General features: G+C 44.3%; 1 protein-coding gene across 1 annotated transcript in view; it reads right to left on the reverse strand.

Moving 5' to 3' along the window:
• The window catches only part of COL23A1 (collagen type XXIII alpha 1 chain), a 366383-nt gene that overhangs the window by 335096 nt on the left and 5326 nt on the right, over positions 1 to 25961 (reverse strand). Inside the window, exon 2 of the mRNA XM_036849338.1 lies at positions 8622 to 8688. Within this exon, the coding sequence (XP_036705233.1) occupies positions 8622 to 8688 (67 nt within the window). The remainder of the gene's footprint in view (positions 1 to 8621; positions 8689 to 25961) is intronic.

The following is a 25961-nucleotide window of genomic DNA, read 5'->3' on the forward strand; positions in this document are numbered from 1 at the left end:
GTGGGTCTACAAATTGGTTCATAAGGCCACTGTCCAAAACTATGCTTATCATCTTCCCTTCTAAATCCCTCTTTGGGGATTTCCTGTTTCTGTTCAGGATATCACCCTCCCCCGGGCTTCCAGCTTCGGGCACCTCTGTCCCCTCCTGTGCCCATCCATCCTGTTTGTGAGTTTTGTCCACCACATGGCCCAGTGCCTCTCACAGCTGTTCCCTGCCATCAATTCTCATGGCCCTCATTCAAGTTCTCATGACCTCTCCTCCAGGGCAGTCATTCAGCAAATATTTATCATCCCTTCTCCACATGCCCAGCACTGTTCTAGGCTCAGGGAACGCATCGGGGAACAAGAAAAGATTGTCCACATCCGGAGCACCCTCTCAGTGGGCTTCTCTGCTGAAGCAAACCTGTGATCCAGTCCATCCTCCACGCTGTTTCTAGAGTCCTCCTCTTAAAGCTGAACTCTACTCACATACCTTCAACGGTGTCCCATGGAATGAAGCTCACATCCCTCCATAATCAAGACCCACCCTCACCTCTCATTATCACCTTCCAACCAAACAGAGCTCCCTGACACTCCCAGAGCTCCCCTCTGCCTCTGCTCAGCATGCCAGGTCTTGTGGAATGTGTTCCCCATCCCAGCTGGTTAAGATGCCAACCAGTCTTCAAAACCCTGCCCAACTGTCATCTTCCCCCACCCAGGTCTCCTTGATCTGAGGTGATCTCTCCCTCCTTTCAATTTCTGTGGGACTTTTTTCTTAGGATTCTTCCCATTCTCAATATAGTATGGTTCCTGTATGTGTGCCATCATCCTCTAACAACTGGGTCCGCAATTCCTCTAACAATCTTAGTCAATATCACCCACAGGACAAGCGCCAAATAGGGTAGAAATGAATGTATGAACGAATGAATGAATTCTCCAGAGAATTCTGGCCAAAAAAAAAAAAAAAAATCAGACACACAAATTATCTTCTTCAACTTTGTACAGTCTGACATAATGGGATAAACTGCCATTAAGCTACTTAGTTTTACCATAAACGCAAGTCAACTAGAATTTAACACATTAAAAAAAGTATCATTAAAAAAAATTCTACAAATAAGAAATAACCCAAAGTAGGATAACCATTTTTTGCTTCAACGTAGTAAGAAAGCGCCCCCAACCCCCACCCCGCCACCCTAAGCAAATTCCTAAACCAACAAATACAGTAAACAGGCTGAATAGAGTAACTGACCATTTCTGTTCCACTCCGCAACATTTGCCATAAACTGTCAATGAAATGTATCAGGTTCTGTATCATTTCCACATTGTATTTCATATTCTCCTAGGCAGAGTTTCACTCCTCTGCTCAAACTTCCAAACATTTTCACAGAGCAGCGAATTTCTAACTCTGATAAATCTGTTTATTAATTTCTGGAAAGTCACCCTACACTGCAAGCACAGTCCCTATCATTTGGAAACCACACGCCATGTCTCTGGGATATTATGCAAGAACACAAAAAGGCACAAAAAGGAAATGAAAAGTTCCTAATACTCTCCAGCGCAGGTTGAGCCCAGTTAGAAACCAGTGCAAACTGGGCAAAGGGGCAGAGCCCCCGGTTTTGCATGATGAGGCCTTCCGGATGCCATTAGTGGCTGACGAGAGTTCACAGGCCACACGTTTTCTTTTCCTTTCCGGTTCCCTCACTTCTGGGCTCTGTCACCAGCATTTTCTCACCCACATCCCAGAAGAACGTGCCAAGGAAGTCTGCCAGGCCTTTGTTCTTTCCCTCCAGGATATTCCCAGCCAACCACCAACTCTGAATCGCCTCCTCCCTACCTCTCTGGCAGCCCTGGCAACAATCAGGAAGGTAACAGGCTGCACACAGTGAGTCTGGACTGGCCTGGGGGCAAGGGATCTGGGTTCCTGGTAACCACTAACTCACTTTCAGGAAGCAGTGCCAGGCTCTGTTACAAACTCTCTACAAGCTCATTCAATCCTCGCACGATTCTATGAGGTAGGTACACCGGGAGGATAAGTTCGAGGTCATGGAGTTGGTAAGGGACAAAGAATTTGTTCTTTGTTTTTTAATTTATTTATTTTTGGCTGCATTGGGTCTTCATTGCTGCATGTGGGCTTTCTCTAGTTGCAGCGAGCGGGGGCTACTCTTCCTTGCGGTGCACGGGCTTCTCATTGCAGTGGCTTCTCTTGTTGCGGAGCATGGGCTCTAGGCGCGCAGGCTTCAGTAGTTGTGGCTCGCGGGCTCTAGAGCGCAGGCTCAGTAGTTGTGGCGCACGGGCTTAGTTGCTCCGCGGCATGTGGGATCTTCCTGGGCCAGGGATCGAACCTGTGTCCCCTGCATTGGCAGGCGGATTCCCAACCACTGCGCCACCAAGGAAGTCTGGGACAAAGAATTTGAATCACGCAGTCTGGGTCCAAAATTCAAGTGCTTAATCACTGAGCTGCACTGTCTGTCAGACCAGCTCAACAGAGGGAAAAGACTTATGTGCTTGAAGTGGAGGCAAGCCTCTGGTCAAACTCAGGGTCTGTCCATAGTCCCTGCTTAGGACCACCTGGACATGTCTGGCCAGCTGCCCCCAGAGCCGGACTGAAGTGGTCATCTATTATTTATGTCTGCCCAGCTGCATCCCTTTTCTCTTTTTCTGGGAAAGCACCCTACTTTTTCTTGAGGTAACCACCCTTCCCCACTCTCAGCCTACATGATTCTGGTAGTGTCAACCCTCCCCCACAACAGCCTCCCCACAGGTCCAAGACCAGTCACATGACCCAGACCTGGCCAATCAATGTGTCCCATCCTCCAGGCACAGCAATTAGTACAGGGAGAGGCATCTGCCCCAAGCCAGGCAAATCAGGGTCAATGCTGGGATTTCTTCTTTAATCGCGGTAAAATACAGACAAAATTTAAATACCATTTTAACCATTTAAAAGTGCACAATTTCATGGCATTTAGTACCTTCACAATGTTGTATAACCATCGCCACTATCCATTTTCCAGAACTTTTCCATCTTTCCAAACAGAAACTCTGTACCCAGCAACAATAACTCTCTGTATTAGTCTGCTTGGCCTGCCAAAACTAAGTACCATAGTTTGGGTGGCTTAAACAACAGAAATCTATTTTCTCACAATTCTGGAGGTAATAAGTCAGAGATCAAGATGTCAGCAGGGTTGGTTTCTTCTGAGGCCTCTCTCCCTGGCTTGTAGATGGCCGTCTTCTCCCTGACTTCATGTCATCTTCCCTCTGTGTGTGTCTGTGTCCTAATCTCCTCTTCTTATAAGGACACCAGTCATAGTGGATGAGGGCCCACCCTAATGGCCTCACTTTACCTTATTTACCTCTTTAAAGACCCTATCTCAAATACAGTCACATTCTGAGGTACTGGGTGGGGGTTAAGACTTCAACATATGAATTGGGGGGGGATACAATTCAGCCCATAACACTCCCCATTCCCCAATGCTGACACCTTTGAGAAAGGGGAGTGCTCTATCTGCTGGGGTTCCTGAGAAGGTCTGATATACTGCTGGGGCTGTTGGTGGCCACTTTCCCACCCCAAGGAGACAGTGTCTGAAAATGACTCAGGGAAGAGCTGAGAGGCGGAGAGAGACCCCTGAGCCCAGACATACCTGAATCTGGCTCTACCTCTGACCTCTCTATTCCAGTTGTATAAGCTAGTAAGTTTCCTTTTTGTTTGTTTATTTTATTAATGTAATTAAAAGAGTTAGTTAACATAAGGAGCTTTTACACCAGAATGGCCCATATCTCCAGGATGTGCAGGATGTGTCCACTCGGCAGCTGTTTAAGCAGCAGAGTCAAATCCAAACCTCTCAGGCTCCAGGGTGCTGGCCCCGACCCGTCCCTTGGGATGCTCACATGTTCACAGCACAGTGGGGACTGGGTCATGCCCGAGTCTCCCACAGAGCAGACTTCGGGGCCACCCCCTGCAACATTCCAGAATTGCTGCTCTGGTGGTGGCTCCCCAAACAGACTGAGGGCTCCTATCCTTTCAGCCCAGTGACCCAAAGCCCTGCAGCAGTGCCTGGCTCATGATGGGCTTCAGTACAGAGCATGAGGAAGGCAGGGAACGGGGCAAGACAACAGTCCTCCTTCCCTCCAACAGTTCCCTGAAGGACAGTCTGTAAGAACACAGGATGGGAAACAATTCAAACGTCCTTGAGGTGGGGACTGGCCAGGTACCTCACAGGACAGCCCAACAGGATTTTGTCTTTTAACCCAAAACAAGGTAAGACCTGCTCTCTGATACATGGAATGATTCAGACCATCTCAGAGGGAAACTGCAAACTGAGAAAGCAACGCAGGGACAACAACATATGACACCATTTGTGTAAAACCAGGAGGGGAGCTTCTCACTGAAATGTATCTAAATGACCTCAAAAACCTCAAAAAACTGTCCAACACCATAGCCACCAGACACATGTGGCAATTTAAATTAAGATTAAATAAAATTTTTTTTTATTGAAGTAGAGTTGATTTACTAAGTTGTGCCAATCTCTGCTGTAGAGCAAAGTGACTCAGTTATACACATGCCTACATTCTTTTTTAATATTCTTTTCCATTATGGTTTATCACATGATACTGAATATAGTTCCCTGTGCTTCACATTAGGACCTTGCTGTTTATCCATTCTAAATTAAACAAAAATTTAAAATTCAGTTTGTCAGTCGCACTAGCCATGTTTCAGGGGCTTGGTAGCCCCACATGGCTAGTAGTGGCTGCTGGATTAGCGGAGAGATAGAATATTTCCATCATCACAGAAAGTTCTATCGGAAAGGACTGCTCAGAAGGACATCAGCAAATGGGTAAAGGGCCCCTGGAAAGAGGAGCAGGAGAACCGGGGGAGAGGAGGGGAGGGGAATTATTTTTCACATGTAATCTTTTGTAGTACTTGAATCTTTCATCATATATTATTTCCTATTCAAAAATAAACATTTTAAAACTTTAAACACATTTTAAAACATTTAAGTACATAAGTAACATAAGAAGAGAAGACGTTGGAATCCCCAGGGACATGGGTAAGCCACATGAATCTACAGCCCGGAGTTCTCCGCTGAAGGAAGAGAAGTCTCTTTTGAGGCAGGTGTATGAGGAAGAGCAGCATGAGGGGGGCTCCCAGGTGGCAGCCCCACACACCTGATTCAGACCTGGTGGTGTAGGAAGTTCCTATGTCTCCCACGTTTTGATTATCTCAGCAACCTTATAATTAGGGTGATTAACGGTCCCATTTATTTTAGTTTCCTAAGGCTGCCACAACAAATGATCACAAACTAGGTGACTTAACATGACAGAAACCTATTGTCTCACAATTCTGGAGGCCAGAAGTCCAAAACCAAGGTGTTGGCAGGGCTGGTTCCTTCTGAAAGCTCTTAAGGAGAATCCCTTCCACGCCCCTCTCCAGCTTCTGTGGCTTCCGGCAATCCGGGGTGTTCTTAGGTTTGTAGACGCATCACTCTGGCCTCTGCCTCTGTCTTCCCATGGCCTTCTCCTCTGGGTGTCTCTGTGTCTCAAATCTCTTACCTCTGACTCTTACAAGGACACTCATCATTGGATTTAGGGCCTACCCTAAACCCTGGATGATCTCATCTCAAGATCTTTAAATTAATTATGTCTGCAAAGACCCTATTTCCACATAAGGCCACATTTACAAATACCAGGGGTTAGGACTGGGACATATCTTTCGGGGGGGGGGACACAATTCAACTCACTATACCGTTTTATAGACAAGGAGTTCAACGTTCAAGGGCCTCTCACTTGCTTGAGGTCACAGGGCTAGTTCAGAGCACAGCTCTGCCAGTCCTCCCACCACTGACTCCAGCAAGAGAAGAATCTTGACCTTCCAGCCCGAAGCCTGCCCCTCCCTTCAGCCTCAGAGCTCCCCGATCACCCACTTCACAATGGGTAACACACACAGAAGAGCCGCCCCCTTCTCTGGCCTCGCTTATCTGTCTTGCTGCATCCTAGGATCCGACAAAAGGTTACACTGTCCTCTGGGCCGTGGGAAGGAACTGGGCTAGGGGGATCTGCGGGTATCTCAGATGAGATGGGGTATCTCAAATGAGGGTGGTCTGCGTGTCCAGACTCCAAAAGTCTGCAGGGCAGATCAGAGCCAGGGAGAAAGGGAATGAGTTAAGGCTTCTGGTGTTGGAGAAAAAGCCCTCTGTGCTTTTTATGGCAGAGGAGAATGTGCCAGCCTATGGGGTTTTGCACTGATAAAGGGCTCTAGTCTAAAGTGCTCAAGTGAGTTCTCCAGCTCAAGGTGACAGGAGAGAAAGAGCAGATGTGGATATGGGTGTGCACTGGGGCCTGGCAGAGGCTGCGGTGCTACACCCCCTGGGCCACGCTGACCATACCTGCCACGACAGCCTGATCACAGCCACAAGCCCCTCAGACAACAACAGCACAGCACTGACTGCTGGGCACCCCCAGAGAGGATGGCAGGTGACCTGCCCTCCTCTCAGTGGAACTGAGGGTTCTGACCAGGCTCTTGGCCTCCATGGTCATTCCAGAGGCCTTCTTGACACCTCTCCGAGTGGGTCAAGAGACCTCGAGGGAAGACAGACACAAGACTATCTCCAGGTCCTGGGCTTTGTATTTCCTCCATGACATCAAAAAGCCTACAGAGCCCACTCCAGTATTGGTATCATTTATTAACACAAACAGTAAGTGGCTGACCAAGATTTGGACCTGGTCTGGGTTTATTCAGGAGAGCTCCATGTCCCCTCACTGCCACCTCCTCCCTCTCCATCTATCATCTGTATTGGTGGTTTTCAAACTTTCAGTCAGCAACCCATAGCAAGGAACCCGTTTCACACTGCCATTTACAAATATAAATAGCTGACACAAAATCTTCACTCCAATATTTTTTATTCCGGTCTCTGCTAGTTCAAAATTTCAGAATGCTGGCTGCAACCCACATAACTGATTTCATGTTTCATAAATGTGTTGTGACTCCCAGGTTTGTTTGTTTGTTTGGCCACGCCGCTCGGCTTGTGGGATCTTAGTTCCCCAACCAGGGATTGAACCCGGGGCCTTGGCAGTGAGAGTGTAGAGTCCTAACCACTGGACTGCCAGGGAATTCCCAGTGACTCCCAGTTTTAAAAACCCTCATCTACATAACTCACATGAATTTACAACCATTCAATTACTAAGAAAGAAAGAGCAGGGGAGGAGCAAGAAGAATTGTTTTATACATTTTGCAGATCAGCCAAAAATTCATTGGTGGAACTGAATTTTTTCCCCCATTGAATTGCAATTTCTGACTTCCTGATCTGCTCATGATGTCATTACTTATCATGTCCTTTTCCCTCCTATTAAAACCTCAGAGTTCCTATGAAAGGCTAGCTCAAGCTCGACTGCAAAATCCTCTCTCGCTGAGTCCCCAGAGACTGAATTTTCACTGATCACAGCCACAAGCCCCTGGGACAACTACAGCATAGCACTGACTGCTGGGCACCCCCAGAGAGGACGGCAGGTCACCTGCCCTCCTCTCAGTGGAACTGAGGGTTCTGACCAGGCTTTTGGCCTCCATGGTCATTCCAGAGGCCTTCTTGACACCTCTCCGAGTGGGTCAAGAGACCTCGAGGGAAGACAGACACAAGACTATCTCCAGGTCCTGGGCTTTGTATTTCCTCCATGACATCAAAAAGCCTACAGAGCCCAAAGATGGGTCCATCTTTGCACAAATCTCAGGGCATCTCCCAATGTGGAGATGTTAACCATCAGTAAGCTTGGTTTCTGGACCAGGTGAAGTGGTTTTGGAAATGCCAGACAACTTGGCTAATGGAAGGCATGACAGCAAGGAACAGGGCCCCTGGGTTCAGCTCCCATGTTCTCTCACCTCGTCCGGCATGGTGGGTCATCTGGGAATTGTTACAATTTTCCACTCATTCACTGGTATTACATACTGTTCTATGAGAGGATAATTCTAACCCTGAAAACACTGGGGCTGAGACTACACCCCTAAATTCTCAGTCATAATACGTGCAAAGCTCCAATGAGGACAACTGGAAGACCGATATGAATCAGGATTTGAGCCACATGGATTAGGAACCAACAAATCCTCAATTCTAGTCACAGCCGTCCTGGTCTACACCATCAAAACCCAAGACACATGATTATTTGAACAAATCAGCCCATGTTTCCTGCTCCTTTCCTCTACCTCCACCAAAGAAATGAAAACCAAAAAAAACTATATTTGCCAGATTATTCCTCTACCCACCACCCCTCATGTTCGAAACAGAGCTAGGGTCACAATGTTAACACTGTTTGGATGGTTCATGTCTGTTTCTCCATCTTTAAGAGGGGATGGCTGCCACTTTCCTAGCATCTAAGCCTTTATTGTTAAGTCATCTCGAAGAGTTGCTTAGCTCCTCCACCAATACCACCATCCCCATCAAACCAAGTCAGTTAATTTTGCCGGAATCTTTAATGACACACCTACCAGGGAAGATGATGTAGGAAGAAAGGCCCCAGGACAGTCCACAAGGTACCACAGACAGCCTGAAACCCACGGTGATTCTCTTGACCATGGCCTTGGCAGTTTCGGGTAGACAGGAGAGAGAAGACCAGGCCTATGGAAGTCAGGAGCCAGCAACGATCGAACATCCACTTACCTGGGGGACAGACGCAGTCCGTCGGTGCTTCTCGAACTGTCCGGAGCTTGACTGGTCCCTCCATCTTCTGAACCAGAAAGAAAAGGGGGTAAAAAATAAGGATGAGTTTTGGAGCGGAGAGGGGTAGAAGTGGAAAAACAGCAAAAACCAACATATTTGAAAGATCTACAGTGGTGGTGTTGGTGCTTTCAAGAACAGTTTTTAAAAGGTCATTAAATTCTACAGGCCGTTTTAGAATGGGAGGAGAAACAGAAATAAACATTAAGCAATTACTTGGGAGTCCCTGAATAGAAGATGAAAGGCTTCTGCTTTGTTAACAACATTTTCAAATACAAATCCAGGAATGACAAACGGACCCGGTAGTCCCTGGCATGAAGATAGGAGGGCAGAGCAGAGGGAGGCCAGGTAGGGCCAATCAAAACTTGCTCTTGAACATCTTTCCCTGCTCCGGAGACCACCCCTATCCAACCCCAAGGAGCCCCAGAGGCCCCTTGGCTGCAGCCCCTCCCAGCCCACTGGCTTCAGACCCAATGGCCCAGGGCTAATCCACCCTGATGACATTTTCCTTTCTTCTTACCAGTGGGGATCCTTGGCCTAGAAAATTTAGTTCAGTACAATTTAACAAGAATCTCTACACATGCCCAGCCCTGTGCTAGATTTGGGTGAAGGGAAAAGAACTACCACAGAAATGTAGTCAAAAGTCACAGCTCTGCTATTATGACAACTCACAGTACCGCCCTGGCATAATCATCACCTGATGTGACACTCGGGTAACCTCTGAGGCCTGAATTATTGTCCCTGCCTCACAGACAGGGGATAAAAACTTGGAAAAAATAAGAAATTAATCCCCAATCCCAAATCTAGGTTTAGGGGAGTGAAGCAATTGGCCCACAATCCCCAAACTAGCCAAGACTTGAGTCCTGACAAGAATATACAAAGCATTAACCTTTCTCTAGGAAAAAACAAAACAAAAACAAAAAACAAAAAAACTTCCTAAAAGCAAAACAAAGCAAATCCCAAATGTGTTAACTTGAGTTAAAAATGCATACTACCACTAAAAGGGTTACTTAAGGTTTAAACCTAAAAATGTAATTTTTCTCAATAAAAAACATAGTAAAAATGCAAATACAAATACCTGGAAAATAGCACGGCAAACAAACAAAAATGAAATTTTTAAATCACTGTTTTAGGGAGGTGAGAAGGGCACTCCCAGTCTTGAGCCCTTGATCACATAGCCTGGAATTTTCACATAAGAAGGGGCTGAACAGGGAATTCCCTGGAGATCCAGTGGTTATAACAGACTCCACGCTGAGGGCCTGGGTTCAGTCGCTGAGCAGGGAACTAGGATTCCCATAAGCCGTGCGGCACGGCCATGAATAAATAAATAAGTAAGTAAGTAAGTAAGTAAGAAAATAAATAAATAAATAAGAATGGGCTGAACTGCCCAGGACCAGGAGCCTGAAATAAAAAACGTAACCAGGGGAGGCTCTGGCCCCTGAAAAGTACTTCCAAGTTCCACCTCCACTCCAATCTGCCAGCCTTGCCCTCACTTTCCAGATGGGCCACAGAGGCTGATACTGACAAGAGATGGAGTTAAGGCCAAGGTTTTAGAGAACTGGAGGATGTACGATTTTGAACCCTGTGGTGGAGGTATTTGTGAAAGCAGTACCACAACAGAACTTTTCTATCCTCCCCACACCTCTTAAACCCCCGCAAGGCCTCGGCTTGTCCCAGAAATCAGAACCTGCCTAGGCCTCTTGGCCCGGGCTCTCAGCTCCTGTCCAGACCCACACCTGCCACTCACTGCTGCTTAAGCCTGGGGCACTCTTCCCTAGAACTGCCCACCGGGCCCAGAGCCACCCTGCGAGCAGTCTGGGCTGGCCCAGAGCCTCCAGAGATCCCCCCGCAGCTGCCACAGGCTCCTACCAGGTGGGTGAGAGCACAGCAGCAGCAGATACCACCCCCACCCCCACCCGACCCCAGGCCATGTGCACTGGCGTCTGGAGCCTCCCAGCCATGCCCGTCCTTACTGAACTGGAACGCTGCAGTAGGTGCCCGCGATGCAGGTGTGAGCAGGACCTCAGAACTCACTTTTCCCCCATTGTACTTGCAGGTACTATTACAGATTTCAAAATTCACTTGGAAAAAGAATCCAGCCTTCTAGTTTAAGCCAGTCAATTTGTATGAGAAGCTCTCATCTGTTTTTATCATTTCTAGAAAGACTAGAAGCTACGCTAATTTCCTTTTTTTAAAAAAATAACAAAAGCATTTAATGGTAAAAAACAATTCGCTTTCAACAAGTGCTATCACATCTGGGCGGGTCCCCTAAGGGGAAGGGGGCTTTATCAAATACTGATAGGAAACACAATTACTTTTAAGCTACTCTTATCTTCAAACAAAAACTAAACAGAAAACTATTCAAGAAAGGGAAAAACGTATTGTTAATGCTAGTAGATGGGATCATAAATAACTGATTGAGTTTTTGTTTCATTATTTATTCTAACTCCTTTTATGCATTTGTTTTTCTGGATTATATAGTGAATCTGCAAAGTTTTATCTTAGTCCTCTATCTTCCCCACCCCCCACCCCCCCCAACTCTGGAGTTGAAACGTCCCTACTAGGAACACAAAGTGAAATGTCTGTACTAGAAACCTAGTCCCGAGATCTTTATTTCCATGCCTTTATTATTATTTTTAATTCTAAGAAAATATTCTTTTGTGTCCTGGTTTGTAAAAATGATTCAAAAGCCTCAACTTTTTACATTCAGTTATCTGGCAGCACCCCTAGCATCTGCAAACAATATGGTCCTGGTTTTACATATGCAAACAAGTCCTGACTCCTAAAGTAAATAAAGAATGAGTTTCTGAGAAATGACCGGAGACTTTGGGAGCGTTCCCTCCAGAAGTACTGAGAAGGAGAACTTGGAGTTGGGGGTGGCAAGAGCTGAGAGAAAACTAATCAGAGAAAATCATGGTTTCCAAAAAAGCATTACATGGTCAGATGATAAATTTATCAATGATCTGTTGAAGCATTAGTCTCAAACTCTTCACCAAATATTTGATCACATCCCTGAACAGCTGTATTTTGATGAAATATAGATTAATATACAAAAAAGGATGTAATGCTTTATTTCTGCAAAATGCTACAGCTAAAGCCACAAAGACTTTCCTATCCTTTGACAGAAAATTCCTACTCTAGGGAGTATATCCCAAGGAAATAAATCATCAGGAGCAAAAAAATGATACTCATGAAGTTGTGCCGCAAAACAGTGGGAGTACTTTAGTGAAGGATGGTGAATCCCCTTCATGAAACTGTCATATCTTCATCAAAAATCATTATGAAGACTATGTAGCAACAAGGAAAAATGTTTATGATACAATCAATAATGTTTACATATGTGTAAAAATGCAGGCGTGGGATGGCAGCAACTACCAAAACATAAACCCACTTGGGTGTAGGGATTACAGTGATTTACTTCTTTAAAGTTCTTTCTGTGTTGTAATATCATCTCAGTGAAAAAAAAAAAAATCCTGGGGAGGAGAAAAGCCAAAATGAAGCCCTAAAATCTCCCTGCCTAGGGCAATTTTTGAATGACAGACAGATGATTCTGTCTCCTCAGGAAGCCCTAACTAACTCCAGGATCAACCCTGATAATACACACAGGCACCACAAACACCAGAGGAAGACTTTGGTGACCCTGCTACAGTCACATCCTCTCTGCCTTCTTTAGGGAAGGGCCCATGTGTACATTCTTATGGCCACCAACAACTCAAGACGGCAGCATTTCCTGGCCTCTTTAATATTCTTTTTTCATATCCCACCATGGTGACGATGATCATGGTGATGATGAGGATAGCAAATATAAAGTATTTCAAGTATTTCAATCAAGTTTATTGATTACTTACTATGTGCCAGGCACTGCGCCAACAAATGTTATCTTATTGAGTCCTCCCAAGAACCCCCATGAGGCCAGGACTATTTTTCTTATACTCATTTACAGATGAGAAAATTGAGACTCAGGGCAATGTAAGTGTCAGGACTGGACTTGAATCCTGGTATCAACTAACTTCAACCACAAAGTAAGAGAACCTCTGCTTACCAGCAATTTTCATGTCTAATAAAAAGAGTTGCTATAAAAAAAATCCAGGCCATACAAAACTATAGGGACTGAAATTAGGTCAGTGGTTGCCAAAGGTTGAGGGAGTAGAAGGAATGAAACACAAGGAGACTCATGGAGGAGCTGTGAGGTGATGGAACTGTTCTGCATGGTACTGGGGTGATGGATATACTCCAAGCATTTGTCAAAAACTATTGGACCATACGTCACAAAGAGGAAACTTTAATGGATACAAATTTTAAAAAATAACCAGGATGCTGGAAAATCCCAGGGTGGAATGCAGGCTGAAACAAATTAATATAACTATATTAAAATTATGTGACATAACCTCACTGAAGGTGGTAGGGAAAAACATGTAACTGACTTAAGTCACTTTGCAAAACAGTGTTTCAGTTGAGAACTGTAAGGCTGAAGACCAAAGGAACTGTCCATAAATGCTATACTCTGGTAGGTAGAGTTGTTTCACACAGGGGTACAGGGTAGCAATTTTGAAATTACTATACATATATATTGGGGTTGAACAAGTGAGTAAATAAACTATGGGTAATGAGAGCCTGGTTTCTCACTGTCCAAGAAAGAATTTATAAATAAGCAAAGGGGAAAGCTGGATTAGTCAGAGACATTACTATGAGCTCATGTTTATGTTATGTACACAGACAGATGCATACAGAAATAATTACAGTTATGTGAATATAGAGTGAATAATAACCCTAGCTGCCTGCAGACAAGACCTACAGCCAATGACACCCTAGTAGCAACAAGCACATTCAGCACCTAGATCTTGGTTTCTAAATACCATTTTCCAATAAAAAGAACCATGACTCCTTGGAGAAATGACTGATTCTAGAGCCAGGGCAGGAAAAATACAAGATAAGCCTAGAGTATCTTGCAGTGCCAGAAAGTAAGGAAGTGCTTTAAAAAAGGGGGGGCGGTATATCAAAGAAACAAAACCAAAGCAAAAGAATTCAGAATGGCCAAAGCTGGAGCAACTTAAGCAACAAAATAAATGATGTAGTATTGAATTATAATCCGAAGAATAAATTAAATATCCATACTGATATAAATGATCAGATAAATAAATACATACATAAATAAATAAATAGGGAAAAGAGACAAATCTTCCTTACAGAAGAATTCCAAGTAATATATGTAGATACTTCCCTCTCCAGGAGGTGGAGCTAAATTCCCCCCTCCTTGAGTATGGCCTGGACTTAGTGAACTACTTCCAAAATGTAGAGTAGGGAAAGGAAAACAGTAACTTTATAATGGAGAAATCTAGCAGATACCACTTTAATCAAGTGATTAAGGTTAATGTCACCAGTGATAGGTCATGTTGACACCATAGACCACTGACAAGATGTCACGATAGTGTCAATCCACCTGAGTGGTATTCTTCCCAAACACTAGTAACCCAGCCTAATCATGAGAAACATCAGACTAGCCCAAATTGAGCAACATTCTACACAATACCTGACCAATATGTCTTAAAATTGTCAGTCATAAAACACAAGGAAAGACTGAGGAGGAGACATGACCACTAAATACAATGTGGTCTCCTGGGTGGGATCCTGGAATAGGAAAAGTACATTAGAAGAAAAACTGGTGAGAAGATCTAAATAAAGTCTGTAGTTCACATTAAGAAATGGATAGCAGAATTACAAAGTCACTTACCACTGATTAAGATATAACTTTGTTATTTTCTATAACAGATTATTCTTTTTTAAAAAATTAAGGTCAAACTCACATAGCATAAAATTAACCATTTCAAAGTGATCAATTCAGTGGCCTTTAGGGGATTCATAATGTTGGGCAACCACCCCTTTTATGTAGTTCCCTCTGTCTAGTTCCAACACATTACCATTACTCCAAAAGGAAATCCTGTACCCATCAAGCAATAGCTTCCCTTTCCTCCCTCTTCCCAGCCACCAATCTGCTTTCTGTCTCTATGGATTAACCTATTTTGAATATTTCATATAAATAGAATCACACAGTATGTGACCTTTTGTGTCTGGTTTCTTTCACTTAGCAAAATGTTTTTGAGATTCATTCACTTTGTATCATGTGTCAGTATTTCATTCTTTTTTATGGCTTAATAGTACTACATTGTATGTACATACCACAATTTGTTTATCCATATATTCCTTGATGAACATGTGGGCTGTTTCCACCTCCTGGCTATTGTGAATAGTCCTGCTATGAACATAAGTGGACGTGCATGCATTGTTTGAATACCTGTTTTCAATTCTTTTGGGTATATACCTAGGAGTGGAAATGTTGGGTCATATGATAATTCCATATTTAACATTTTGAAGGCCCACCAAAATTTTCCACAGTGGCTGAACCATTTGACATCCCCACCAGCAGTGTATGAGGGTTCCAATTTCTCTCCATCCTCACCAACAGATCCTAATGGATGTGAAGCTGTATCTCATTATGGGTGTGACTTGCATTTCCCTAATGACTAATGATGTTGAGCACCTTTTCATGTACTTGCTGACCAGCTGTATATCTTGTTTGAAGAAATGTCTGTTCAAGCCCCTTGTCTATTTTTAAATTGGGTTGTTTGTCTATTTGTTGATGAGCTGTAAGAGTTCTTTACATATTTGGATACTACATCCTCATCAGATATATGATTTGCAAATATTTTCTCATATAATAGATCCATTCTTGATCAGAATTCTAACCACCTCCAACTGAGACACAATATGAGAGTGTGAAAATCATCTTGAAAACTGGAGGTGACGGGAGTGGTCCATGGCTTCATGCTTGTCTTCACATTAGTCCTTTTTTTTTTTTCACATTAATCTTTATTGAAATCTTGCTAGATGAATAGTGGGTTATTGTTACTCATGAATTTGATCTGGTTCTTTTTAGTTCATAGTAATTATATTCATTTTCCATTGTTGCATAACAGATTTCCACCAAATCAGCAGTTTAAAACAACACAAATTTACTATCTTACAGTTTTTGTGATCAGAAGTCTAGACACGATGAACTTGGTTCTCTGCTCAGGGTCTCATGATGCTAAAGTCAATGTGTCCTCTGAGGGTTTCTAGAGCTCTGGGTCCTCTTTCAAGTCCATGTGGTTCCTGTGGTCTGAGGCCCCCATTCTCTTTCTAACTGCTGGCCAGAGGCCATTCACAGTTCCTTGCCATGTGGTCCCCTCCACACACCCTCTCATGCTTCAAGGAAGGGTCTAGTCTTTTTTAAGGACTCACGTAATTAAGTCAGGCCCACCAAGGATAAGCTTTTTAATGTAACTCAATCATAGGTTGAGTAATTCAATCATATCATCATAATCACAGGTTCTGCCTACACTCATGGGGAGGGAGTTATACAAAGTGTGTACAGCAAGGGGTGGTAATCTTGGGAGCGATCTTAGAATTCCACCTGCTGAAGTATTGTATCACGGTAAATTTTTTACTTTTGACAAATGTACTATGGTCATGTACATATGTACATAATATGTTTCTATACAACTAAAATTATTCCAAAAAATTTAAAAGGCTACATCATGGATTTCAACTTCCAGGCAAGATGAGGTAGCAATGACTAGATTTACATAGGTACATAGGTACAATATGGTTCTATAAATCTAAAATTATTACCCCAAATTTAAAAGGTCACATTATGGTTTTCTACTTCCAGGCAAGAGGGAGTAGTAATGACTAGATTTACTCTCCTGCCCAAAACAATATCAAAAACCCAAACAAAAATAGAAATCCCACAAATAAGATATATGAAGCAAAGGTTTTGAAGATATAGGGATCAAGCAAGGAAAGAGACTTATCCTCAGAGACACAGAAAACGACTACTCTGGCTTCCTGCCTGGGGAGAGTTTCCAGGATGTGGCACAGGGAGAGGAAATACGGGTGGAACCTGGCAGCTGTGAGTGCAGGGATGCCAAGGTAGTTAGAGTTTGCAGAGCAGAGGACCTGGTAGGTGAGAGCTGCACACAGAGAACCACGGAGACCTTCAAGGGTCCTCGCAGGGTATTCCACAGAGGGTTGATCAGCACGTGTGTGAAGAAACAACCTGAAGCCAGGGAAAGGATTAGAGGGAACAGTGCCCAGCTCTCACACAGGGCTGGGAAGAGCATCTGTTCAGACACTGAGTAGGGTACCAAGAAGGGTCCTGCCTCAGTGGTAGGCAATAATCAACCCTACACTAAATATAGCTCTGATTCCACCTAATGGATCTTAAAAACAAGATCCAAAAGGATCAAACTATTACAAGTAACATCTATGACATAACAAAGCTCATGAATATTGATAGAAATATAAAAATATCCAGCACCCAAAGAGGTAAAATTCATAAATGCCTGGCATATAATCAGAAATTACCAGCAGGAAAATAGGCCCCATAATGAGCAGAAAAATCAGTTAATTGAAAATGACCCACAACTGCCATAGGTGTTAGCATTAGCACACGAGGACCTTAAAACAAGAAATATAACTGCATAGTGTATGTTCAAAAGCCTAAGTAGAGAGATCAAAGATATTAAACGACCTGAACTGAAATTCCAGAGATGAAAGCTATCATGTCTGAGATGGAAAATAGGGTAGAAAGGATTAATGCAAGATTAAACATTGCAGAGGAAAAGATTAGTAAACAGCAATAGAAACTATCCAAAATGAACACAGAGGAAAATTATTATTTTAAAAAGAAAGCATGTCAATGAACTTTGGGATTCAAGTGGCCTAATACGTGTGTAATTGCAGTCCCAAGGGAGAGGAGAAAAAGAGCAGAACAGAAAAAAATATTTGAAGAAGAAATGGCCAAGAACTTTTTCAAATTTTGATGAAAACTATAAACTCACAGATTCAAGACTCTTAATGAAACTTAAGCAAAATAAACATGAAGAAAACTACACCAAGGCATATCATAATTGAATTGCTTAAAACCAGGGATAAAGAGAAAATCTTAAAAGCGGCCAAAGAAAAAAGACATTATATGAACAAATGAAACTCGCATATACTGCTGATGGGAATGTAAAATGATACAATGTTTTTGAACAATGGTTTGGCAGTTTCTTAAAAAGTTAATCACACATCTATCAGATGATCAACCATTCCACTCCAAAGTATTATACCCAAGAGAAATGAAAGTATATTCCATACAAAGACTTGGACATGAATGTTCATGGATGTTTATTTGTAACAGCCTCAAACTGGAAATAACCCAAATATCCATTAACAGGTGAATGGATAGACAAATTGTGGTATAGCCATATAATACTACTCAGTAATGAAAAAGAATGAACTAACAATGTATGCAAAAGAATCAGAGAAACTCTCAATAATTATACTGAGTGAAGGAAACCAGGCTCCCCTCCCCGCACAAAGAATACATACTGTGTGATTCCATTCCTACAAAAATCTTAAAAAGAGGAAAGCTAATTAATTGTGTAGAAATCAGCAATACTTGCATGGCAGGTGGGAAACAATGGAAGGGAGAGAATTCAAGGGGGAAAGAGGAAAGTTTTGAGGGTCATGGACATGTTCATCTGTGGGGATTTCACAGGTGTACACATATGTCAAAATGTAGCAAATTACACATTTCAAATATGTGGAGTTCAGTGCACTTCAAGTATAACCTAACAAAAGCCAAAGGACAAGGGCACCCAGGTCCTGGCTCCCACAGGCTTGGCCGGCTGGTGGGTCAGGCATCCTGGGCTCGGGAAGCATCAGTTCACCAACCTGAGCCTCAGCTTCCACCTCAGGGTCAGGTAAACATCATGGCAGAGCCAGGTGAAGACAACCAGTGAGAGCAGCTAGCCCAAACCAGGCATTTGGCAGGAGCTCAGAAACTTTTCTCTTAGCAATGTGGGTTTAATCAGTGACTCCCATTGGCATGCTGAGTGACTCTCTCCTAAACCACAACGGCAAACATTTCCTTAAAGGTCCCTGTTCAGTCCCAAAATACAGAAGTGTGTTTTGAAAGGTTTGGTCTGCAAACAAAATGCAAGTCTTCAGTAATCGTTAATTCATGTTCCCATTCATTATTTTTCAAGGACACACACATGACTTCCCATCAGAACCCGCTTTCTAAGGTTCATCACACTGGCCTGACAGAAAGAAATCCCATCAACAGCCATGGGAGGGGAATGAACAGTTTCCATCATGGCTTTTATTTTTTTTAAGCCATACAGAGCGGCTTGTGGGATCTTAGTTCCCCAACCAGGGATGGAACCTGGGCCCTCAGCAGTGAGAGTGTAGAGTCCTAACCACTGGACTACCAGGGAATTCCCTCCATCATGGCTTCTGACATGTTGAGGAGAGCCCTCAGGCTGCTCCCATGTGTGGCCTCCCAGCCTCCTCCATACCACAGCCCAGCTGCCATGTCAGGCCTGCTTGAATCCCCACACCGGGCTCCAACTGTTCCTGCCGACCCCTGCCCTCTTGATACTGCCCACAGTGAACGCCTGGAGTTTCCCTGATGTGTCAAGTCTGATTAGATGGTGGTATGGGCTGAATCGTGTCCCCCACCAAAATTCACGTGTTGTAGTCCTAACCCCTGATCCTTCAGAATGTGGCTGTATTTGGGATAGGGTTTTTAAAGAGGTAATTAAGTTAAAGTGAGGTCATTAGGGCCCTAATCCAATATGACTGGTGTCCTCTTAAAAAGAGGAGATTCAGACGCAGATACACACAGAAGGACACCGGGAGAAGATGGCCATCTGCAAGCCAAGGAGAGAGGCCTCAGGAGGAACCAACCTGCTGACACCTAGATTTTGGACTTCTAGCCTTTAGAATTACGAGAAAAGAAACATCTGTTGTTTAAGCCACCCTGACTGTGGTACTTTGTTAGGGCAGCACCAGCACACTGACACAGATGGGGTCCCTCAGACACCCCGACCCCAACCCCATGTCTCCTTCAGATTCCCCAGCATCCCCAAGTGAACTGAAGTGAGAGAAGGCTGAATGGACCTGGGGCCTTGATGCCAGGCAGACTGAGAAGTTTTCACCTTACCGGCCCACAGGCGATGGGAGGCACTGAGGGTTGATGGGGTGAGGAGAGGGAGACACCGCTGAGAATATTTAGGAAGATGAGTGAGAAGAATGCTCAGTGGCCAGACCTGCCTACGGCATGGACTCAGAGAGGCAGCGCTAACTGAACAAAAGCCCAGGAAGAGATCATCAGCAGAACCAGGACCGGCTGGGCTGAGTTATACTATGGTGCTTCTTCCAGCTCAACTCATTCAAGGCCACGCCTAAGGCGTGAGCTTCATCATAGGAGCCGGAAGGAGGAGGAGGAACTGTCCCCAGGAAGGACCTGGCATTGATGTTAGCAGTCCCGGCAGCCCCGAAGCTAGGATTAGCCAAGTGGGGAGTGGTTAAGGAGGGAACTCCCGGCCCCTCACTGTCCGGGGCAGTCCTGGGAAGGGCCTTACTCCATCCTCACAGAAAAGCAGTGAAGCAGACACCATCACCCTTTTTCCAGAGGAGGAAGTTGAGGCTTGGAAAAGCCAACTAATTTGTCCCAGGACACGGTGGCCAGTTTAGAGGCAGCTCCAGGCTCAAACCCAGGTCTCCCAGCTCTGGAGCAAGAGCATGAACTGTGCCAGGCCCAGTCAGAGGGTCTTCCAGGTGGGACAACTTCTGTGGGGAGGCAAGAGGTCAGGCTGGTCTCACCCCTCCCGCTTCCTTCCCAGCTCCTGTGTGCACATAAGTGTGCATATGTGCATGCACACGCTCATACACACCCCCACACATGCACACACTTATATTCATATACACACTTAGACACATACGTGCACTCACATGTATATACACACTCACACACAGGCAGCATGCTCACATGTGTGCACACTTGCTCTCACACGCATGCACACCCACACGCATGCACACTCTTGCACTCTCCCAGCCCTAGCACTGGCTCACCCTCACACCCACATACTCTAATCCCATCGCCATGTGAACTTGTCCTTTGTTCGTCTGAACCACAAGATGGGTCTGAAAACAAGATGCTGCAGATGATAACAGACCATACATCACACAAAAAGGCACAGTTCAATAAATGGATAGACCCTGGTTTTTGTGTGATGATCCTCCTTGGAGGCCCAAGTTAAGTAGATTTTATTTAAATTGTCTTCTGAAAACACCAGAATTCTTTCTAACTACTTTATGATTTGTTTCACAACATAAAGTTGGAAGCAAATTTTGTTTTAAAAGTTCATATTACCCATTGGAAGGCACTTCCCCCCCCCCTCAAGGTTTTGTGGCTACATCAGAAAAATAAAGGTTTTCTCATTTACCAATATGAATCGAAGCAGATGTGTGTGAGGCCTCCAATTCATTAGTTTAATCATGAGCATTTGGGAGTATTTGTGCCATACTGCACAACCACAAAAACAGATTAACATTAGTTAAAGCAAATTTATTGGCTGTTTGAAAAAAATCCATAAAATTTTCGTGAATAATTAGATTTTTATTTTGGTCAAAACTGAAATTTTTTATTTAAGTGGAAAATCTCATTGTGCTCAAATGAGAGACTGAAAAAACGTGGCTATGAAGCTAATGCAGTCTTTGCCTTTCTTCAACAACCAAGTCACATTTCTCCATCATTGACTCAGAGACTGGACATGTGTTAATACCTTTTTCGCGTCTGTATGGCCTTAACAGGATGGCAGAACCCCAGTGGTAAAAAGATCTTAAGATCATCCTTGTAACCACAGGACCTCCTGTCCAATTAGCAAACAGAGACATTCCTTCTGGATTCAGTCAAAGAAGAATGCCAACAAGAAGAACGATTTTCAGGATGTGTACGATGCACTAAGCTCTTTGGACATATCAACTTGTTTAATCCCCACAGAAACCTTATGAGGCAAGTACTATAATCCCCATTTAACGGATGAGCAAACTGAGGTTTGGAAAAACAGCCATTTACCTGAAGCTACACAGCTGAGAAATGACAGAGCTGGGATGTGAACCCAGTTCTGCTTAAAGCTGAAGTCTTCCCCACCACCCTCCACATCGGACACCTGTGGAGGATGTCCACACTGGCAGAAAAAGCTGCCACTGCTCCAAGCTAAAGTATTGTTTCCATGGGGGGCTGCTGTGAGGCTGCAGAAAAGGCTCAGAGCTAGGAATCAGGTCACCCAGGCTCGGGTGCACGCTGCCACCTGGGGCTGGTCACTGTCACTTCTGGGAGGGTGAAGCCTATCTCTCAGGGGTTGGGATGGCGCTGTTAAGAAACACCACAAGGAAGAATACGTGACCCTTCTGTCCAGGGCGGGTACTTGGGAGGCCCTCAACTGTTTCCCCTGTAGTCTCCAGGAGTACAGTGACATGCCTTTCTTTAAAACTATATCTGCAGGGAATTCCCTGGTGGTCCGGTGGTTAGGACTCCGCACTTTCACTGCTGAGCACCCGGATTCAATTCCTGGTCGGGGAACTAAGATCCCACATGCCATGCGGTGCAAAAAATAATAATAATAAATAAAATAAAATCTGGTAGGGGAGACATAATATTTTTTTTTAAAAAACTGTATCTGCAAACTTATTTTTTCTCCCAGTGGTTGGTGCTTAGTACTGAAATATGTTTCCAGACATGATGAAGGGATGTTTTCTAAGTGTCTGTGTCAACAATTAAAGATTAATCCTGATCCTACACATGGAGAAAATCGATTGGGGAAGAGCTGGAGGTCGTGTGTGGGCTACAGAGAAGTTTACCGAACAGAGTTACATTTGCTCACAGAATTAGAAATCGCAGCGCAGACCAAGTGCAGTGCCCAGCACTGCAAAACACTGCTCAAGGAGGGTTCTGCACCAAACCAACAAATGAGCCTAATTCTGAGATAAGATCTTCAGAGTTCTTCCAAATCTTATTTTAAGACTTCTTTATCATTCACTTTTTGCTTTTGCTTTCAACAACAACAAATCCAATTGAAATAAAAATTCAACCAAAAGACAGATTGAACCCACTTTTCCCATCATAAAACTTGAAGCATGATTTCACAGTGGTGCAACAGTTTTGGAATTCCACAGGAGAATGAACATGTATGTCATGGACAAACTTGGATGTTCCAAAATCAAGACAAAAAACAAAGCCCTAAAAATGATCCTCTTTAGGCAGGTACTCTACATCATAAAAAATAACAGAAGTAAGAAACTTTCCCCATAAAACCATCAGCTGTACTGTGCCAACGAAGATGTGGAGAGGCCTAGATGCTGTGTTGATAAAGGGATGCAGATTCCACTGATGGAATCCTATGTGGTCATGAAACATGACCATAAAGACTGTGCAGCACCTGAAAAATGTTTTTGATAAAAGGTTGGAATATACAGAAGCAAGGTGTAAATGATGTGTGCACTTAGGTACACATAAATCTGTCCATCCATATAAGAATTGGAAGGAATCATGCAAGAGGTTAAATGTCCTTGTTTTAGGGTGGTGGGATTATCAATAACATTAACCATGTTAAATCGACATACATCTTGGTTATTTAAATTTTAAAAAGGGAGGAAGGGGAAGGGTTGCCAAGCAGGTGTGCTATTTCCCAACATTAGGTCTAACATCCTAAAGGAGGTGGCCACAGCCCAGGAGCAGTGGGAGCTGAGCAAAGAGAAAAGGGTTTGAAAGAACTCTATCTCCCACCAACACCTAACAATGCCGAGTGGGGGGCAGGGGTCAGAATTATTAAGGGAAAAGGGGGAAATGTGTAGAAATCTGTGGTGAAGGAGAGGGCTCCCTGAAGGTGTAGGATTACACCAAAGGCCTTTGGGATCCTGACACTGAAGAACAGCAGGATCTAGTGCTCAGAGCTCACCCTGGGCTGTACAAGCTACTCTGTCCAGCCCTCCCTTCTCTTCCTGAATCACCATGGCCCCTCCCCACAGGCTGAGCAGTGCTCTCAGCCCTGCCTCCTGCGTAGAGAACTGAGGCTCTGGACCAGCCTAGGCCACACAGCCAGCAGGTAGTGGGGGCTGCTATAGACTGAATCATTGAGCCCCCCGCCCCCCTGTAATGGGATTAGGAGATGGGGGTTTTGAGAGGTGATTAGGACATGAGAGTAGAGACCTCATAAATGGGATTAGTGTTCTTATAAAAGAGACCCCAGAGAGCTCCCTCAACCCTTCTGTCTGCCATGAGAGGACACAGGGAGAAGACCGCCTATGAACCAGGAAGCAGGTCTACACCAGACACCAAATCTGCTGGCGCCTTGATCTTGGACTTCCTAGCCTCCACAACTATGAGAAATAAATATCTGTTGTTTAAGCCACCCGGTCTGTGGTATTTTGTAACAGCAGCTTGAACAGACTAAAGACAGTGGCCTTCTGATTCCTTGTCCAGAGCACTTCCTCTTCAAACTCGGGCCCCTCAAGGCCACCATGACACATGGCACCAGGCAAAGCTGGGCAACCTCCTGGCCTCACTGCTCCAGGTCACTGGGACTCAGGGCACCCCAACAGACTCCTCAACCAGTCCGGAGAGGAGCCTCCTTTCTCATGAGTACACTCCTATGGGGAGAACACTCCCCGGGAAGCAGATGAAAATGGGCTGAAGGGGGACTTCCCTGGCGGTCCAGTGGTTAAGACTTCGCCTTCCAATGCAGGGGGTGTGGGTTCTATCCCTGGTCGGGGAGCTAAGATCCCACATGCCCCACAGCCAAAAACCCAAAACATAAAGCAGAAGCAATATTGTAACAAATTCAATAAAGATTTAAAAAAAAAGAAAAGAAAGTGGGCCGAGGAAGGTGGGCCCCAGGAGCAGGCGGCCCTGACTGCCCTCGGCTGGACGTGAAACTCATACAAAGGGTGGAGAGAACACACCCATCCTTATCACTCCTCCTTCCAAGGCCTCCTGCTGACCTGAGGGAGCCCAGGCCTGGCCTGTGTGCCTGGAACAGGTCATGGCCTCCCTCTTAGTGACATTTCTCCCTTGTAAAACAAGGACAATAACCTCTGTCTTCCACAATTCAAGATGCTGTTGTGGGAAAGTTTTAAGATTTTAAGTTATCCTATAACTTGTTAAGCTCACATTTTGTGAGTGCATTATATTCAAAGAGAAATACAGATTTTGATCCTACCACAGGTAAACCCAAATTTATCAATATACATAAACACCTGCAGAACAAACACCTACCAACCTACTGCCTAGCCCATTAGATCAAAAATCCTTTAGCTGGATTTCAAGCCGTTGAGGAAGAATTTCTCCAGAATGTGGCTCCAGCTTGTTGCCCAAGCCTCTCTCTTGTTATTCCTTGGATGGTCATCTACTTGGTTTTACCAGCCCCCTGTCTTCTTCCCCTTCTAATAACAACACTCCAAATTGTCCTTTGGGGAACCATCCTCTACTCCTGGTCCTTTCAGCTCCAGTGGGGTACACGCAGATGTGCACAGGTGCACACAACCCCCACCCCCTCCCCCGCAGAGATCAGAGATGCTGCCTGGCTTATCTCAGTGACTGGTGCAGGTCATCCGTATTGACCATTGGAGTGAATCAGGGGGACTATTGGGAAAGAGAAACTCTAATGCTGAGGATAGGGACCTGGAGCTGCTGACAGTTGCTCTGCCACTTCATGGGGAAGAGTGAGGGCATCCTTGACAAATATGGAGCCAACTCAAAGAAACACAAAATCAAGGCACCTCTAGCTGTGCCTGAGCAGGCATTTCCCTGGACATTTCAGTTAAATTCCCTTTTTAATTAAGCCAGTCTGAGTTGGGGTCCTTTCACGTTGCTATTTGAAAGTATAAGGATCCAAAGGCAACTAGAAAGGTGGACTCGAATGAGATGATGCTCAATGAAGGTAAAAGAGACACCCTGACTGTACTGCTGAACTGAATGAATAAGCATTTTCAGAACTCTAATGAAAAACTGATGAACTCATAAAAGTGCTAACAAAAGATCAAGATGAAAAAAAAATTAATTACATGGGACTGAGTGAACTGATGAGGATGAGTATAATTTTTGTGACTTTCTGTCTGAATTTAAAAAAAAAAAAATCCCACAAGGACTCAGAGGCAAAGAATATACAAATCAATTTTCACTGCAAAGTAAAGGAGCTGTTACAGTGGAGGATTACTGGACTGAATGTCAATATTATGACATAGTATGAGTGTGTTTCATGTTTGGTAATTGCAATCATTGTTGCTTTTGTTGTGGTCATCCATGTACAATGCTTGGTGTCAGTCTATTTATGTCTTGTAAAAATAAAATACAGTGTGTGTGTGTGTGAATAAAAAAAAAAAAAAAAAAAAAAAAGAGACACCCTGCTCTGG

The sequence above is a fragment of the Balaenoptera musculus genome, chromosome 3 (genome assembly GCF_009873245.2).
Source record: "Balaenoptera musculus isolate JJ_BM4_2016_0621 chromosome 3, mBalMus1.pri.v3, whole genome shotgun sequence".
NCBI lineage: Eukaryota > Metazoa > Chordata > Mammalia > Artiodactyla > Balaenopteridae > Balaenoptera > Balaenoptera musculus.